Genomic DNA, 20,239 nt, shown 5'->3' with positions numbered 1-20,239 from the left:
ACCTCCTTCAGCAAACAGATTAGCTTAGATGTCGAAATGCTGCCAGTATTAACAAAACGTTTCCTTGCCAGCAGCAAACATAAGGACGGAACTAATCTGCCTGAACTTCCTTGCTAAAAACTCCCAGCCATTTAAAAAAAACTCTCTTTCAGGTTGCCACCAAAATTGTCCCTCACAGAGAGAAAGAGTTCTGAAAAATCTGAGAAAGGGTTGTGAGAAGAGTACAGTAGTGGCCAAAATTGTGGAAACCTTTTGGGAAAAGTGTATTTTCTAAAACCAGTTAATAACACCCCTTTTTTTTGGAGTAGTACCATAAAATTATATATCAATGGAAAGATAATTTAATCAAGAATGTAATGCAATAACTTTTATGAAGGATTTGCTATTAGAATAGCAGTTACAGTGTAAAAAAGAAAAGTGAAAAATAGAAAAAATGAGATATACAAAAATTATCACCCTAGAAAAAACAAGATATACAAAAATTATCACGTCAGTTAATACTTAGCTGGGTAACTTTTAGCATGAATTACGGCCTTACAAACATCTTCCCATGGAGTGAACCAAGTCTTTTGGTTCTGCAACTATTATAAGGTGACCAGATTTTAACATTGGTAAAGAGGGACATTGTGGGCGTGGCTTATTTTGTGGGCGTGGCTAGCTGGTCATGTGACTGGGTGGGCGTGGCTAGCTGGTCATGTGACCGGGTGGCCATGGCTATGTCTATAGGGTAAGGTGAACAGATTTTAACATTGGTAAGAAGGACACCATTGTGGGCGTGGCTTATTGTGTGGGCGTGGCTTGGAGGCCATGTGACTGGGTGGGCGTGGCTACCTGGTCATGTGACCGGGTGGCCATGGCTATGTGTATAGGGACTACTCAGAGGGCTGAAAAGTCATTTCTGACAGGTCCTCACACTTTTGACTGGTCCTCACACTTATGACCATCCTCACATTTATGCCCGTGCAGCATTCTTAACAACCATGTCACTCATTTCACAACTGCTTCTCTTCAACAAGGTGACAAGATAGGGCAAAAATGTAAAATGTGAGGACAGTCGTAAGTTCGAGGACTGGTCAAAAGTGTGAGGACCAGTCAAAAATAACTTTTTCAGCCCTCTGAGTAGTCCATATGCACAAAAGGACTAACCAGAGGGCTGAAAAAAGTCATTTCTGACAGGTCCTCGCACTTTTGACTGGTCCTCACACTTATGACCATCCTCACATTTATGCCCGTGCAGCATTCTTAACAACCATGTCACTCATTTCACAACTGTTTCTCTTCAACATGGTGACAAGATAGGGCAAAAATGTAAAATGTGATGACAGTCGTAAGTTCGAGGACTGGTCAAAAGTGTGAGGACCAGTCAAAAATAACTTTTTCAGCCCTCTGAGTAGTCCATATGCACAAAAGGACTAACCAGAGAGCTGAAAAAAGTCATTTCTGACAGGTCCTCGCACTTTTGACTGGTCCTCACACTTATGACCATCCTCACATTTATGCCCATGCAGCATTCTTAACAACCATGTCACTCATTTCACAACTGCTTCTCTTCACCATGATGACAAGATAGGGCAAAAATGTAAAATGTGAGGACAGTCATAAGTTCGAGGACTGGTCAAAAGTGTGAGGACCAGTCAAAAATAACTTTTTCAGCCCTCTGAGTAGTCCATATGCATTAAAGGATTACAGCAATAGAGAGGGATGAAGGAATGGAAATTAGAGTAGGAGTGAGGGTAAGAGAGGGAGAAAGAAAGGAGGAGAAGGAGAAAGAAAGAGGAAGTAGGGAGGAGAAAAAGAGGGTGGGGGGAAGAGAAAGTAAGAAGGAAAGAAAAGAGAGAGGTGGTAGGTTTGAGGAGAAAGATTGCTGTACAATAAAAAAGATGAAAGGGAAGAAAGCCAACCCCAAGCAAATATAAAGATATTAAGATAAAGAATGAATTGTTAAACTTTAAAGAATAAAAGAGAACAAATATGAATAAATAGCAATAATTAGAAACACACATACAAACATACAATGTATTTTCTTTGAACAGAATATTTGGCTGGTTCACAAATTTAAACAGCGTTTAGTCATTTCAATTAAATTTACAATTTCTATATTTCCTTTTTGCCATATTTATTCCTCATCTATTTTTAAAAAAAACCAATATTACCCTTCATCCTCATCTCTAATCTTAATCAAATTCAATTTTTCCCTTCTATTCTATATTATACCCCTTCCCATTGTCATCTATTTTTATATCCATCCTCACATTGGTTAATTATGTAATTATGTAATAGAGTTGTTTAATACAAATTCAACATTTTAATATAAATCAATTAGTTATAAAACTATCTTTTTTGTATATTAATCAATATGAACATGAATATTCCAATTATTTCCATGCAATCCAATTTCTTACAAATCAATTAATTATATTTACCAATAATAATAAACCAAATAATTTCTCCCATATATTCCTCCGAACCACAACTTAACCATTTCTGCTTTCAACACAATATACAATTAATAGTATCTCAATTATTACAATTCCCTAGTTAAATACAGCTTTTTTTCCTTTGTATTTTAAAATCTTGAACTCTCCTCCTAAATTTCCCATTGTTTGCAGTTTTTCACCTACCTTTTTTGGGGAGGAAAAATAAAAATAAAAATAAATCTCTCTCTGCCTCATTTTGACGCTGCACCAAAGACCCTGGTTTCGGTTTCGTTTCTGAAGCTTAGCTAGGGGGAAAAAAAACTGCTTTACACTGATTGCCTGTAGGGCGGCCCTTTGAAGCCCCGGGCAAGAGTTTAAACAGTTTTTTTTTCTTCTAGCCATCAGCTGGGGCTCAAGAAAAATCGGGACTTTTTTGAAACGCCGCGGGACGCGGGACAAATTGCTCAAAAGCGGGACTGTCCCGCCAAAAGCGGGACGTCTGGTCACCTTAAACTATTATAATGTGAAACCAAGATTGAATGATTGCTTCTATTAACTGGGTTTTATTGCTTGGTCACTTCTGACTAACAAGTTTCTTTAGTTGACTCCATAAATTTTCAATCGGGTTAAGGTCTAGATTATTCCCGGGCCATTCCAGCGGTGAAATATGATTATCTTTAAACTCAAAAAAAAAAAAAAAAAGTGGTGTTATTAGCCATAAAACCTCAAAAAATACACTTTTCCCAAAAGGTTTCCACAATTTTGACCACTACTGTAGCTGAAAAATCTGTCATTTCAAAGCCTTTGAAGTGTGCCCGGGATAGAACTGGGTATCAAAGCAGCAAATGAGACCTGCATGTAACCTCAGGGAATAATCTGTTTGTGGCATTCTGGGTTACTAGAAATCTGAAACTGTTTTCAAAGGAACAGTGTGAACAAGTTATAATTACTAGGGCAGTGCATGTTTCAAAAACTATTCCGAAAAAGTGCACTGGGCCTCATGAAAGTCCAGTGCAGCTTTGTTGCTCATTAAAAGCACACCATCTTGGTGCAAGTCCGAAAAACAAATGCAACTACCTTAAGGAATAAAGCTTATAAAAGCTTTATAAACTCAATAAAGCTTATAAATCAGCAACATCTCCATTTCCCCCCCCCACACACACACACACTCAGGTAAACACCTGGAAAATGCTGGTGTCCGCCTGACCTAATTATTTCTTCTAATATAGCTACTTCTAGATAAATTAGGAATATCTTGCCTTTCCTGAGTTACAGTTCCATGTATGCAGTTTCACCTATACCAACCACTTATCAACTGGCTTGAATTAAGTTCGATAAGAGTTAAAAATTATTTTATTTCAGTCAGTCTCCTTTTTATTATGTTATAAATGTTAGCACTTTGCATTGTTTCCAAAATGAAGTAGCCATCATAGATGATGCCATGGGCTTTGCTCTATATTCACCCTATTGACTGACTTCAATATTCAACCCCTCTTGTATGGAATGATAATGTTTTTATGTTTTGTTTTGTTTGTGTTTTTGAAAATAAAAAAAAAATTATTGGAAAAAAAATATTCAACCCCTTTTCTATTCTCCCCTCATCTTCCATATCCAGAACATTGCTGCTCCCATGTTCTCTCTTTCATGTTCTGCAGTACAGGTAGTTGTGGTAGCCATCGTGGCGCAGTAGTTAGAATGTAGTACTGCAGGCTACTTCTGTTGACTGCCAGCTGCCAGCAGTTGGGCAATTTGAGTCTCACTGGCTCAAGGTTGACTCAGCCTTCCATCCTTCCGAGGTTGGTAAAATGAAGGCCCAGATTGTTGGGGCAATATGCGGAGTCTGTAAACCGCTTAGAGAGGGCTATAAAGCACTGTGAAGTGGTATATAAATCTAAGTGCTATTGCTATTGCTAGTCCTTGACTTACAAGCAAAAATGAGTCAAAAATCTCTATTACTAAACAAGACAGTTGTTAAGTGAATTTTGTACCATCTTACAACCTTTCTTGCCACAATTGTTAAGTGACCCACTGAAGCTGTTAAGTTAATAATATGGTTCGTAAGTGAATCTGGCTTCTCCATTGACTTCTTTTCAGAAAATCATAAAAGAGATCATATGAGTCCGGGACACTGCAACTGTCATAAATACATGCCAGTTGCCAAGCATCCAAATTTTGCTCACATGACCATGGGGATGCTGCAATGGTGGTAAGTGTCAGAAATGGCTGTTGTAACTTCCAACACTCATTAAATGAATGGTTGTAAGTCAAGCACTATCTATATTTCAGTGTATTAAAATTTAGGCATTCCAGAGTGTTCCAGTAAAGTGGGGAGATTGAAGAAAGCCGTACAATTTGTGATGGAGGTTTGCCAGAAGAAGCAAGAAAATTATGGTACTTGGCTTCTAAGAATCTAATGTCCATAGTATGTAAACAGCAGAAAAGAGGAAACAGGACAGGAAGGTAAATGGTGGTGGTGGGGGATAAGGTAATTAAATCACAAAATGAAAGAAGGAACTTCTCTGGGAGCCAAAATGAAGCCTGAAAAGGAATTTGAAATGCGTCTTGAGATAGAAGACGGAAGTCACCTATTTCTATGGATAAACATATAAGGAATTATTATTGTACTGTTACAAGTGTGTTGGCTGGTGATATGAATATGTGTGTACTTTTGCATGCAGACAATGTTGTTTTCATGGCCAGAATGACTTGCAGCAAATTGTAAAATATTTGAGGGGGACAGATGTGAAAAATAATATGCAGAGGACCAAGGTAATTGTAATTCACTTGGAAAATGGGGTGGGATGCAATTTATAAGATCCACAAAAAATGAAAGCCCCATTAGGTTTAAAGAACAGAAGGCAACACATGAACTGGAAATGTATGAGGTGGAAGTGTGCTTGTCTGTCTATCCAGCATGCATGTATGGTATACATTTTCCCATAAGCAAACCTGAGAAAACGAACATCTGTAACCCTTCCAATTTTTGATGGGATAATTCCAAAGTCAGTGCTTTAGAGCTATACTGGAACCCTTTGCTTGTTCAAAATATTGGTGGTTTTTTTTTCCACAGGAAATAATTCCATGTGGAATAATAATTCCACAATGGAGAATAATTAAGCCAAATTAGTGAGCTCCGGTAGGAAAGACTAGGCTATAATGACTGCCAAGTTCTCTACATCCTGCATGGAAATACATCACAGGGTTTTTGATGTAGGGGAAAAGTGGAGGATGGAATGGAATGTGTGCCATTTTGAACTCCTGTCCAAAGCACCAAAGATAAATTCAAGAAAACTGAATGAATTGTAAAGATGGTGTTGGTCACCCAACAGTGAGCAGACTTGTACTGTCTTCAAATCAGTAACAGTAACAGAGTTGGAAGGGACCTTGGAGATCATCTAGTCCAACCCCCTGCTGATGCAGGAGACCTATACAATGATTCCTGTTCTCACTGAATCCTCTTTTCCTCTTCCTCCTCCAGCACTTCCTCCCTGCACTGCTACCTATCAGCTGTTATAACATATTATAATTCATTAGTTGTTCCGGTAAGAGCTAGGACATGAAGCTACATAGATAAAATAAGAGTGGAACATGTCCAGAGTTGTATCTTTCACCTTGAACAATCTTTCCTCTTTGATCCTACCTCATCATCCAGGTTTATGAAACCAATTCATGTCGGGAAAAGAATATTCAGTAGCTGTAACAAATCAGGAAATGAAACCCTTTCTACCTTACTTGGATGATCCCAAAACTGCACATAAAACTTAAGAAAGAATAAGATAAAAAAAAATCTATTGTGCATTACTGTAAAGTCTTAGTGGTTTTTGTTTAGCAGGAGAGACCCATTTACCTACCCACCATAGTGCTCATATAGCGTGTCTCATTCTGAAACCATGCCCCATACATTTTATTAGGATTTTATAGATTAAATATACTAAAATGCTGTGACCCACTCCTGTGCTTCCTTTACAATCACAATTTATAAGGCATCATTAAGTGACTTACATAGCACAAATTCTGTGATGGTCAGTCATTGATTTTTTACAGATGTTTAAATACCGGCTCCCAGTCACCCCAGAATTTAGCTTATTTCTCTTGCCTGATTAACAAAGGGATTTACGTTAATTTCCAGTTGAATAATTAACCCTAAATCACATAATCAAGATCACCTGCTTAATCTAACATGCCACTGTGACTTTAATCAAGGGCAGAAGAAATAATGCAGCATAGAATTATGTTAACGGCAGAGCAAATGAATTTAAAAATAGCTATTCTTGGGAAGCAATTCAAATGAGAAAAAGTGGTATATGAAGAAATTTAACATTCCTTTCTTCTCTAGAGTGATGGTTTAAAATTGGGACATTCTTTTCTTTTAGCTTTAAAAAACAATCTCAGGGAATCCCTTAAAAAATGCTTATTATTCTAATTTTATTTGGGTGATGTGGAGAAGATGGTGAAATACTGTAGGTGGTTTCTATTATTTTAATTAATTTCACACCACACCTCCCAATATGGGATTAATAATACCGGCCTAATATATAAAGAGGATGCCGAAGTGCCTGAATTTAAGTAAATAATTAGAACAACAACAAAAAATCCACCTCATGTGTGCCATGAATTTATATTATTAAAACTTCTATAACCCAGCATCTATAATATTTGAGGACAATAGTATTGATCTATATTTCACAACAAAGAAGATAGGCTTTAATGGAGATAAAATTCCACATCTAGTTTATGTTTAAATCAATACTTTCCAAGAGTTTTTATAAGTTCAGGTCTTAATTGAATCTATCTTCTTCCTTTTCTTTGTACACATTAGCTACTTTCTTTGGATGGACATCTCTCTCTTGAGCGACTCAAACTGCAAACACACATGCAAGTCAGTTTCAATGTGATTTATAACTGCTTTTGGCCCGAAACGGAAAGAAAAAGAAAGCCAAAATAGATAAAATAGATAGTTCAGTTCAGTGATGCAGTGGATGTGATGTGTCGGTGCCTGGAGGCTGTGAGGGTCTGGATGGGAGTCAACAGGCTCAGACTTAACCCAGACAAGATCGAATGGCTGTGGGTATTGCCTCCTAAAGACTATGTCGATTGTCCATCTCTGGTCCTGGGGTGGGGGGAGAAATTGTCCCCCTCAGAACGGGCTCGCAATCTGGGTGTCCTTCTAGACTCACAGCTAAGATTAGAGCAACATCTGACAGCTGTGGCTAGGGGGACTTTTGCACAGGTTCGCCTGGTGCACCAACTGCGACCCTACTTAGATCAGGAGGCTCTCCTCACAGTCACTCATGCCCTTGTCACCTCACGGTTGGATTATTGCAATGTGCTCTACATGGGGCTACCCTTGAAAAGTGTTCAGAGACTACAGTTGGTCCAGAATGCAGCTGCGCGAGCTATTGTGGGTGCACCTAGATACACCCACATTACACCAGTTCTCTGTGAGCTGCACTGGCTCCCTATCAGTCTCCGGACACAATTCAAGGTGTTGGTTATTACCTTTAAAGCCCTACATGGCTTAAGACCAGGCTATCTTCGAGACCACCTTCTACCGCATAGCTCCCAACGACTGGTAAGATCCCACAGAGTTGGTCTCCTCCAGATCCCGTCAGCTAAACAATGTCGGCTGGCGGGCCCATGGGGGAGGGCCTTCTCTGTGGCTGCCCCGACTCTCTGGAACCAATTACCTCCTTAGGTCCGGACCGCCCCCACCCTATTGGCCTTCCGGAAAGCGGTGAAGACCTGGCTCTTCCGGCAGGCCCGGGTCTGTTGATCTCGCTGCTGCAATCTTGCGAGATCCGGCCATGAATGGAGTGTATGAGTTTTTAATGTTTTTTAAAACAACTTTTGTTCGCATTATTTTTTGTTGTAAGCTGCCCAAAGTCCAGGGAGTTGGGCGGCATAGAAATGCGACAAATAAATAAATAAATAAATAAACACATAAATGAATAAACAGAAATAGCATATACAACAATCCATCTTAAATCCTCCTGTGAAAGCATGGATGCTAAATAACAAAACTTTACAACAACATTGTAGGTTGTATAAATAAACCTTTATCAGCAAGTAGAAAATAGACATAGAAATTGTCTGACTGCCTGGGATTGCTGCTAGATGGGGAAAAATAAGACTTTGGTGCAATGTTCTATAACTCCTGCAATATAAAGGTTGATCACCACAAGAGCACAAGCAATGAGTCAGGAGGAGACTCCCGTATCTATCCCATAATAGTGCTGCTGAAGAAAGGGCATTACAGTGGGATCTGGTAAAAATCGAACAATAGTTGGAATAGGCCAAGGGCAAATTGTAGGGAGCCATGCTTCTTGGATTAAGAGTTTTTACTACCCTACAAAAACTGGGCAGTTGGTTCAAATTAAACTGCAACTCAATTCAGAGTAATTGTTGGGGGATGAAATTTCTAGTCTGAGCTTGACCAAGGTTACATAAAAAGGTCTGGAAAAGGTTACATATAAAAGGAGTTTCTGCTTAAGAGACTTCTTCAAAATGGATTAGAAATTATCGCTGGGAATACAGTAGCACAACAATGCCTAGTGTAAACCCTTTTTAATATTAGCTTTCACTATGTTTGAGAGAATCAAGACTCTGAGACTACTAAGCAAAAACTCAGTCTAAACTGGTTTTCAAACAGGGTCTTTAAAATGCCAAACAAATGTAAATATTTATTTCATCCATGTTTTCATTCAAAAAGAATAAATGCGCAAAGGCTTTTGCAAATCCTGAAATCTCTTGAGTAATCCAACTTTGCATTCCAATAAATAAGAACTTTAATGCAATTCAGGCTTTATTATTTTTTTTTAAGCCACTTGGCAGAACACCACTTAAAATTCTGTTTTTTTGCAAATAAAGCCTGATTCCTTTGGCATCAGGACACAACTATGTGGCCCAAGGATATTGAGGGGTAGAGCGGCCTGTCCTTCTTCCCTAATGTGAAGTCTGGAGCTCTGAGACTTTTGAAAGGTTTAAGTGTGCGATTGGTGACAGCGAATGGGTGGGGAGGAGGCTGGGGCCCTGGTGGGGTGGAAAACCAAGTCCGAGGCCTGCAGAGATCCGGGGGTGGGGGGGACAAATACCCAAGACCTGAAGGGACCTGGCCGGGCATGGGGGGAAATAGGAGGAATAAGTGGGTGTCCCTGCAGTTTAAGTGTGTGATTGGTGACAGGGAGTGGGAGGGTCATAACAGTGAATGACCATTGGGTATTGTAGTGGCCATAACTTCAAAACTGGGTTGTAAATTGCTTTTTGGGGGGGGAGAGGGGTCTATCATAATCTCGGTTGCTAAGTGACTGATCATAAGTCAAACATTACCTGTATAGATAAGGTATTTTTGGAAAGCAAACTAGTAACAAGGAAATTGAACTTCTCCTTCAATCCAATGCCATTTCTTACCACATTTTCCTCTCTAGACTGGACTATTCTAGACTCTTCCTTAAATACAATGATAGCAACCTAGAAAACAAAGTTATGAGAATCACTGGAGGATTTGGCCACAGGCAGGGATTTGATCATGTCAGGGTTGCACAACTGGAAGGAGCACTATAGACAACCGAGCAAGCCAATTCGCTCTGCCGTTCAGGAATAGAAATTAAATGGCTGTCCTGCTTTCTCCTTAAAGCCCAAAATTTCCACAGAAAATTATTTCTACTATGCATTAACTCTTACCATTATGATTTATTTCTAAGACTGAAGCAGACTTTGCCTGCTGCTAACTTAAAGGTATTATTCCACATCCTGCATTTTGAGGCAACAAAGAATAGTTCTTTTTTTGTGTGTGTGACAGCCTCCCCTAAATACTGTACATGAAAGATGATCTCTTGGATCTCTTTTTTTCAAAACTAAATATATTCAGTTTCCTCAGTAACTGTTTATAGGATTTATCAGTTTCCATTCCTTTGGTTATCCCCTTTGTTACTCTTACACATTGCCAAAAATTCTTTTAATGTATTTACAATGCAGATTATAGTGGAAACTATATTTCTACAAGTAACAGTGTGAGCTCCTGTTACTTGTCCCAGCTTCTGCCAACCTAGCAGTTCGAAAGCACATAAAAAATGCAAGTAGAAAAATAGGGACTATCTTTGGTGGGAAGGTAACAGCGTTCCGTGCACCTTTGGCGTTTAGTCATGCCAGCCACATGACCACGGAGATGTCTTCAGACAGCGCTGGCTCTTCAGCTTTGAAATGGAGATGAGGAATGCCCCCTAGAGTCGGGAACGACTAGCACATATGTGTGAGGGGAACCTTTACCTATATTTCTACTGGAAGTATAATCATATTTGCTCTTTTTAAAGCCATAACCAATTGTTAATTCGTTTTTTATTTGATACTAACATGTGGGCTACAAATTCTCTACACCTGCAGCACAGAAAGAGTAGTGAATTCAAACAAATAATAGAGAACTTTGAAGAAAAAATATTCTGATAGGTTATTTAAGCTGAGATGGTGGGTGAAAAGAATTTTTTTTTGTTTCAGAGATACTTAGAAATATATATTAGAGAATATATAAATATAAGAAATATTTAATATAAAAATATGAGAACAACATTTCACTTTTCTGTCAGGATGCAATCCACAGGAAACTAATATAAAACAAAAACAATGCAATTAAAACCCAATTAAAAATGCAAATGTAGTAAAAAGAGTGAACAAAAACTATCACCTTTCCAAACCATATCCTAGATTTATTGAAAAGCCAAATTATGAAGCCATAGCAGTTTTATTGTTTGCCTCACTCATTTGCCAGGGCTGCTTGTTTTTCACTGTACCCACCTAATTTTACAGGGAAGCTCCTCAACACTTGTTGTGACAAGGGATTTTGTTTTTCAGTCAGTGTGTTGCAGATGACTGATGCCGAGTTGTGGTGACCCCAACTTGCGACTAGTCCAAGGTCATCCAACTGACTTCCATGTTTAAGTGATGACTTGAACCAGGCTCTCCCAGCTTCTAACCCAATATCTTAGCCATTCAACCAACCTGAGTCTCATATGAGACTTGTATTCTCCATATCCTGAAACGCTGCCAGGTGATGTAAGAACACTGCTTCTCACAATGACCAAACAGATACTTCTGAAGTGCAATAAGTGAGAGATGGTGGACGTCTGTGATTCTTCTTCTTCAATGGATATATTTGGAGGCGTACTGCACCCAACTCGTTATCTCTAACGATGAAACCATGACTAATCAATTCTCTGTAAAGCCATGCAAAAGTGTCTTACGACTACAAATTCCACGGTTGATTATGCATTCTGTGAAGAAGTGCTTTAATCTGTCTCATCCAAATCTCCTTCTAACAACTTCCTTATGTGATTCTTGAATCTAGTGTTTCGAGAGACAGACAGAAAAGAACTTATCTTCCTCCAAGCCATTGTCAGGTGTGAAAGATCATGTCCATATGTGAAGGTCCAATTAAACTGATTTATTGCCACTCATGACTATGCACTCACTGGAGACTCACTGGAGAAGAGCCTAATGCTGGGAAAGATTGAGGGCAAAAGAAGAATGGGACAACAGAGAACAAGGTGGCTAGATGGAGTCACTGAAAAAGTAGGCCTGAGCTTAAATGGACTCGAGGATGGTAGAGGACAGGAAGGCCTGGACGAATGTTGTCCATGGGGTCGCAATGGGTCGGACATGACTTCGCAACTAACAACAACGACAACATGCCTATGCACAGGAACCTTCTCAACTAAGGTCAGCATCTGGTAGGAGTTAGATAGGGGTCAATGGAATTCAAAGTGGGGGGATGTTGGACTTAGCTCACTTATATTTACACAGAGATTGTAGGCTGATTCCTCTTTTAACTCCATCCCCAGGTTCTCTCACCCTTCCCCTACAGCTATCCATGATTGTGCATACCTTGATAATATTCCCTCTCAGCTGCCTTTTTCTAGGCTGAGAAGTACCAGATATTTTTTCTCGTAAGGTAGATAATTGATTGCTCTCTTCTGCACCTTTTCCAGCTCTATTTCAAATGCAGCAGCCAGAATTGTACAAAGTATTCCAGATGACATAACACAGGGCATTCTCCTGTTGGCATTTTATTTCCAATCTCTTTTCTAATTATCCCAAGCATGAAATTTGCCTTTTTGACAGCTTGTGAAAAAAAGTTTCCCTCCAACTGTATTATTACACAAGATTAAACTAATTAACTATAGGAATAGACAGGTAAGAGCTGGAAAAATTCAAAATTCAAAAAAATAAAAGGAAATAACTATTTATATCCTTTATTTATAAAGGATATAAATACATAAATAAAATAAATCAATTTAACTTTCTCACTAGCAATCTATGCCTAGTTAATTTTGCCTAAGAGCACTTTACATTACTAAGTTATAGGTCTCTTTGTTTTAGTCGGGTATATATTTACATTATACTATCTTGCAGAGTGAGCCATAAAAGGATGGGAAGGGATGATCAAATAGGCTAGATTCTCTAGCTAGATTCTGTAGAGAGATATATATAGGTAGTCCTCGACTTACAACAGTTCATTTAGTGACCGTTCAAAGTTAAAATGGCACTGAAAAAGTGACTTATGACCATTTTTCACACTTATGACTGTTGTAGCATCCCCATGGTCACATGATTTACATTCGGATGCTTGACAACTGGTTCATATTTATGATGGTTGCAGAGTCCAGGGATCATGTGATCCCCTTTGGTGACCTTTTGACAAGCAAAGTCAGTGGGGAAGCCAGATTCACTTAACAACCGTGTTACTAATTTAACAATTGCAGTGATTCACTTAGCCAAGGTGGCAAGAAAGGTCGTAAAATGTGACAAAACTCACTTAACAAATTTCTCACTCAGTGACATAAATTCTGGGCTCAACTGTGGTCATAAGTGGAGGACTGCCTGTATATCATAGGTAGCCCTTGGGTTACAACCACTAGTTCAGCAACTGTCCAAATGATGCTGAATGAAGAAGACTCACAACCAGTCCTTCAAACTGTGGCTGTTGCCGCAGCCTTGTAATCACATGATTGCCATTTGTGATCTTCCCTGCAAACTTCCCATAAGCAAAATCAGTGGGGAAGCTGGCCGGAGGTTGCTAGTCACTCCAGTCAGTTGCTCACAATCCTGTTTTATCTTTTGAGGAGTGCCAGGCTGTAGTACACAAACACACATACATCTATGTTCATTTGCACCATGCCATAGCTTCTACCTGCACACCTGCCTGCCTGTACTCACGCCACACGGCAGCACTCATTGCCTATGCTCACATGCACTCCACAGCATTCACCTGCCCACCTGTTTGCAAGCCATCAAACCTAAGACTTCTCGTGATCAGGATTGGCAACTTCCCCATTGACTTTGCTTGTTGGAAACCAGCAGGAAGTAGAAACTTGCAGTCACGTGAGGTCCTTGTTTAACCTGTCATTCTTGCTTAACAATGGCAAGTGATGGGAAATGCTGTTGCTAAGCACTGCAGTCATGTGACATGATCGCTGGGAATACAGTAGCCCAACAATGCCTAGTGTAAACCCTTTTTAATATTAGCTTTCACTATGTTTGAGAGAATCAAGACTCTGAGACTACTAAGCAGAAACCCAGTCTAAAGTAGTTTTCAAACAGGGTCTTTAAAATGCCAAACAAATGTAAATATTTATTTCATCCATGTTTTCATTCAAAAAGAATAAATGCGCAAAGGCTTTTGCAAATCCTGAAATCTCTTGAGTAATCCAATTTTGCATTCCAATAAATAAGAACATTAATGCAATTCAGGCTTTATTATTTTTTTTAAGCCACTTGGCGGAACACCACTTAAAATTCTGGTTTTTTGCAAATAAAGCCTGATTAGATCGGCCTCCCTCCTCTCAGCTGATTTGCTCTCAGCTGTTTTGCCAGGGCTCTATTGCTCTCTGCAAAGAGTGCTCAAGCAGATTTTTTTCCCCTAGCCTAGCTATGCTGAAAAAGCGAAACTGAAAGTAAAGCAGGGTCTTTGCTACAACATGACAAAATGAGGCAGAGAGAGATTTCTTTTTCCTCACCAAAAAAGGTAGGTACAAAACTGCAAACAATGGGAAATTTAGGGCAAAAGAGGAGAGTTCAAGATTTTAAAACACAAAAGAAAAAAAGCTCTATTTAACTAGAGAATTGTAATAATTGAGATACTATTAATTGTATAGTGTGTTGAAAGCAGAAATGGTTAAGTTGTGGTTTGGAGGAATATATGGGGGAAATTATTTGGTTTATTATTATTGGTAAATATAATTAATTGATTTGTAAGAAATTGGATTGCATGGAAATAATTGGAATATTCATGTTCATATTGATTAATATACAAAAAAGGTAGTTATATAACTAATTGATTTATATTAAAATGTTGAATTTATATTAAACAACTGTAATATTACATAATTAACCAATGTGAGGATGGATATAAAAATAGATGACAATGGGACGGGGTATAATATAGAATAGAAGGGAAAAATTGAATTTGATTAAGATTAGAGATGAGAATGAAGGGTAATATTGGTTTTTTAAAAAAATAGATGAGGAATAAATATGGCAAAAAGGAAATATAGAAATTGTAAATTTAATTGAAATGACTAAACACTGTTTAAATTTGTGAACCGGCCAAATACTCTGTTCAAAGAAAATACATTGTATGTTTGTATGTGTGTTTCTAATTATTGCTATTTATTCATATTTGTTCTCTTTTATTCTTTAAAGTTTAACAATTCATTCTTTATCTTAATATCTTTATATTTGTTTGGGGTTGGCTTTCTTCCCTTTCATCTTTTTTATTGTACAGCAATCTTTCTCCTCAAACCTACCACCTCTCTTTTCTTTCCTTCTTACTTTCTCTTCGCCCCCCCTCTTCTTCTCCTCCCTACTTCCTCTTCCTTTCTCCTTCTCCTTCTCTCTTTCTCCCTCTCTTACCCTCACTCCTACTCTAATTTCTCTTCCTTCATCCCTCTCTATTGCTATATCCTTTTATGCATATGGACTACTCAGAGGGCTGAAAAAGTTATTTTTGACTGGTCCTCTCACTTTTGACCAGTCCTCGAACTTACGACTGTCCTCACATTTTACGTTTTTGCCCTATCTTGTCACCATGGTGAAGAGAAGCAGTTGTGAAATGAGTGACACAGTTGTTAAGAATGCTACAATGGGCATAAATGATGACCAGTCATAAGTGCGAAGACTAGTCAAAAGTGCGAGGACCTGTCAGAAATCACTTTTTTCAGCCCTCTGGGTAGTCCTTTTGTGCATATGGACTACTCAGAGGGCTGAAAAAGTTATTTTTGACTGGTCCTCGCACTTTTGACCAGTCCTCGAATTTACGACTGTCCTCACATTTTACGTTTTTGCCCTATCTTGTCACCATGATGAAGAGAAGCAGTTGTGAAATGAGTGATACGGTTGTTAAGAATGCCGCAACGAGCATAAATGTGAGGATCGTCATAAGTGCGAGGACGGGTCAAAAGTTCAAGGACCAGTCAGAAATGACTTTTTTCAGCCCTCTGAGTAGTCCCTATGCAGCTAGCCACGCCTACCCGGTCACATGACCAGCTAGCCACGCCTACCCGGTCACATGACCAGCTAGCCACGCCCACCCGGTCACATGATCAGCTAACTATGCCTACCCGGTCACATGACCACCAAGCCACACCCCCAACTAAGCCACGCCCACAGAACCGGTTGTTTAAAAAATTGAATCCCACCACTGCCTTCATCCATAGTACAATGACAATATCAGACTCTACTTACCAAGGAAAACGAGGGGGCATGGAATGTTTTAAGCACACTAGAGAGTTGAAGAATAAAAAAGGTCATTGGAAGAATATCTGAAGGACAGTGACGAAGATGCAATGAAGCTACTACATCATGAAGGCTTACTAAGTATTGGAGAGACCAAAAGCCTTACATGGCCAGTATATAAAAAACTACCAGGCAAAACAGATAATAATAAAACTTGGCAATAGCTAAAAACAGGAAAGTTGAAGAAAGAGACAGAGACACTAATTTTGGCTGCACAAAACCAAACCTTAATAACAAATACATACAAATCAAAATTGAGAAGACAGCAACAGACAGCAAATGCCGCCTCTGCAAAGAAGCTGAAGAAATGGTGGACCACCTAGTTAGCTGTTGCAAGAAAATTGCACAGACTGACTCTAAACAACAGTATGGCAAAGAATGATGCATTGGAATATCTACAAGATATCTGCCTGCAAGCCAGAACTAGCGGGACCACAAAATAGACAATGTAATAGAAAATTAAGAAGCTAAAGTGCTCTGGGACTTTACAATTAAAACAGACACGCACCTGCCATATAATACCCCAGACTTAACCATTGTTGATAAGAAAGACAAAGAGGTCTGGAGAGTAGACACTGCAATATCTGAAAACAGCAGAACAGAAGAGAAAAAATTGGAGAAAATCACAATATACACAGACCTGCAGCTAGAAATAGAACCACTGTGGCAAAAGAAAGTCTTGGGTGCAATGAATACCAAAGACAGCTTTACTTGGAACAACTTACATCCTGCAATGACACCATCAAAACATCTGTCCACTCCATGTCCTTGGGAAGGACTCAATAAGGGGATGAAATGTCGAATCTAGCCTAAACATCTGGCTGACTATGTAACCTACAGTAATAAGCTGCTGTCTTCTAATGATGATTCAGATTTTTGCAATCCAGATCTAGTGACCTTAATGCAGCCTCCTTTACATATAACATATTCCTAAACCCATCACACTGTGAAATAATACATGTTTTAGCATAACGTTGAAATTCTTGGTTAGAATCCATAGAATCACTCACATATTTCCAGCTACTCCATATCTGCACATTAAATAATCATGCCCTACCCAGATTGACTGAATGGATTTATACCAGAGCATTTTTACTTAATCCAATTTATACAATAAACAGCAAAAGTGATTTCAATGTATGGGCAATAATATACCTTGCTTTGTTCAGATGAGTATGGTATTTGTAAAGCATCCATAGCGCTCACCATAGCTTGTATAGCAGAATATATGTTATGATAAACCAGTTTTGTGTAGCTTTTCCGCTCTTCTTCTGAAAAGCCTGATCCATGAATTATCTTCATCTGCTTGATAAATGTACTTTTCCCACTCTCTCCTGTACCTGCAAGAAAGAAAAGAAATAATTAAGCAACATGGAGAAAGTGGCAAATTTTTAAAGGAAAGGGAGATTTTATTCCTTCATGCTAATATCAACTGACGCACACATAGGCCTATCCAAAAAGTAGCAAATATAGCATCTGTAAGTAAGGAGATGGCCCAGTGGTGAAATTCAAATTTTTTTACTACCAGTTCTGTGGGTGTGGCTTGGTGGGCGTGGTGAAGCTTGGTGGGCGTGGCAGGAGGATACAGCAAAATCTCCATGTCCTCCTTACTCCTGGGGGAAGGATATTGCAAAATCTCCATTCCCACCCCACTCTGGGACCAGCCAGAGGTGGTATTTGCCGGTTCTCCAAACTACTCAAAAGTTCTGCTACCGGTTCTCCAGAACTTGTCAGAACCGGCTGGATTTCACCCCTGAGATGGCCTGAAGCACAGCCACAAAATTTCAGTTTTTATATAAACAATAACATACATATGATTAAATGCTTTTAAGTCACTGTAAACGAAGTCAGAGGCAGGGATTGAAAATATTACATTAACCCATGGGAATCTGAAAGAATAAGTCTGTTATTGAAAATATTTCTAATACACCAACGTACCTATACTTTGGAAAGAAAATTCTTTAAAAAGTCACAACATCTCCTCTTCAGGTAAATTTACAACTGATATATTTAGCATAAAAATGTTCTCTTAAAGTGTTACTAAATAATCTACTTAGATATTATATTATATCTTTAAAAGGTTAGAAGCTATAAGAATGGTGGTTTGACTGCTTTAGGAAACAGCAAGAGCACACTACATTTTTGTTAAAAAAAAAACTCAAATATTTTTCCCATGCCACCACTAGAGGTCTCTCAATACCACAAATGAAAATATTGGGGTATTGAAATGCTTCAGATGATCTGAAAATGCCTGTGTCTCCAGTACTGTTTGCAAACTACTGAGGGTATTTTAAAATTGAGTAATGAAGCTAATAATTTCTAGCAAGTTCTCTCTGCGTGTACTGGTTATTTTTATGTATAGTGTATATGTTTTAAAAGTTTAAATTATTATTTATCTTTCCTTTCTCATCTTTCATTTCACCAATACTATGCCTTCTCTTCATTTTCTCTTTTTAACCTCTCCTTAATAGCTTCTCAACAGTTTTTTTTTTTAAAAAAACATAGTAATTGGGCCTGCAGACAGCTTCTGTCTTTGAATTCACTAAACAATATGTTTCACTGGTAGAATGCACTGGTTGGGTTGATATAAGAAGCTCAATTCATTAACTTGTGAAAATCTAACTAATTTGCTAATTTGTGTTAACAAGGTGGTCATAGGTTTAGGCACTACTGTAGCACTATAAACTATCACTAGACAACTCTTACCTAGTTGGGTCATCATTCCAGAGATATTTCCTTACCTAAACAGAAAAACAGAATGACTATTACTGGGCAAAAAAAGCAGTGGGAGCCAGAGCAATTTCCAACTTCCTGCTGGCTTCCCCATTGAGTTTTTTTGTGGGAAGTTGGCAGAGAGCATCAAAAATCTTCTCTCTCTCCCTCCCTGTCCCTTCCTTCCTTCCTTCTTCCCTCCCTTTCTTCCTTCCTTCCTCTCTCCCTCCCTCCCTCCCTTTCTATAAAAATAAATAAATGAAAAGTTTTAAGTATTAAAACAGCAATGAGCACAGATTTAGAGAGGCACAGATTTTCTTGAAGGAAAACACAGCTGAGTACTGGCAGGCCATCACTGTTAAGCCTCAAATACACAAGTAAAACTAGGTCTAGTATTGAAAAGGAAACAGTGCCGGTGTAGTCTGGCTGCCAAGTGAAAGCCATTCTGAAGCCAGAATGTGTTTCTCTGTGTCCCGCCTAACACACTTCTGCAATCAGTCAACCAAACTATCTATATGGAAACTAAAGCATTGGATAAAGCTAAGCAACCATGCTTTTTGACAGCCCGTTTGACAAAATTGGCTGACAATGGCTGTCAAACTATTGTAGTCCTTAATTGTACTATATCTACATGGAGGGAAGTAAGTAGTGGGGTACTACAAGGTTCCATCTTAGGCTCAGTATTTATTTATTTATTTATTATTCATATTTCTATGCCGCCCACTCTCCGAGGACTCTGGGCGGCTTACCCCAAAGACAGTATACTAAATAGCATATTGCCCTCAACAATCTGGGTCCTCATTTTACCCACCTCGGAAGGATGGAAGGCTGAGTCATACCTTGAGCCAGTGAGATTTGATCCGCTGATCTGCTGAACTAGCAGTCAGCTGAAGTAGCTGCAGTACTGCACCTTAACCACTGTGCCACCTCGGCTCTTCAGTACTCCAGTATTCCAGTACTTCAGTTCTCCAAAACTCTTCAATATCTTTATAAATGACTTAGATGAGGGAATAGAAGGGGAATTTATCAAATTTTCAGATGGAATTAATCTGGCAGGAATAGCCAACACTCTAGAAACAAGCTTAAGATCCAAAAAGATCTTGACAGACTTGAACAATGGGCCCTATCCAACTGGGCCCTATCCAACAACATGAAATTTAATGTGGAGAAAAGAAAGGTTTTACACCTAGGCAGGAAAAACCTAAGCTACAAGTACAGATTAGGCAAAACCTGGCTCAAAAAACAGTAACTGTGAGAGGAATCTTGGGGAAGTGAGAGGAATCACTTAAACATGAGTCAGCAGTGTGCGGCAGCAGCCAAAAAAGCTA

The 20,239-nt window shown here is 38.8% G+C and overlaps 1 protein-coding gene across 10 annotated transcripts in view; it reads right to left on the bottom strand.

The window, feature by feature from the left end:
* The window catches only part of LOC117661422 (guanine nucleotide-binding protein subunit alpha-14-like), a 44,651-nt gene that overhangs the window by 11,965 nt on the left and 12,447 nt on the right, over positions 1–20,239 (bottom strand). For 3 of the 10 annotated variants that reach the window (XM_087886124.1, XM_087886123.1, XM_087886125.1), the window contains 3 exons: positions 18,906–18,940; positions 17,355–17,539; positions 9,744–9,884 (listed from right to left, as the gene is read on the bottom strand). In XM_087886124.1, coding sequence (XP_087742250.1) covers positions 9,744–9,884; positions 17,355–17,539; positions 18,906–18,921 — 342 coding nt within the window. In that variant the 5' untranslated portion in view covers positions 18,922–18,940. The remainder of the gene's footprint in view (positions 1–9,743; positions 9,885–17,354; positions 17,540–18,905; positions 18,941–20,239) is intronic. The other 7 variants (XM_087886129.1, XM_087886128.1, XM_087886130.1 and 4 more) reach the window with 4 other exon arrangements.

The sequence above is a fragment of the Pantherophis guttatus genome, chromosome 2 (assembly GCF_059756535.1).
Source record: "Pantherophis guttatus breed Tessera chromosome 2, ASM5975653v1, whole genome shotgun sequence".
Taxonomy (NCBI): Eukaryota; Metazoa; Chordata; class Lepidosauria; order Squamata; family Colubridae; genus Pantherophis; species Pantherophis guttatus.
This window is presented reverse-complemented; position numbering and strand designations above follow the sequence as displayed.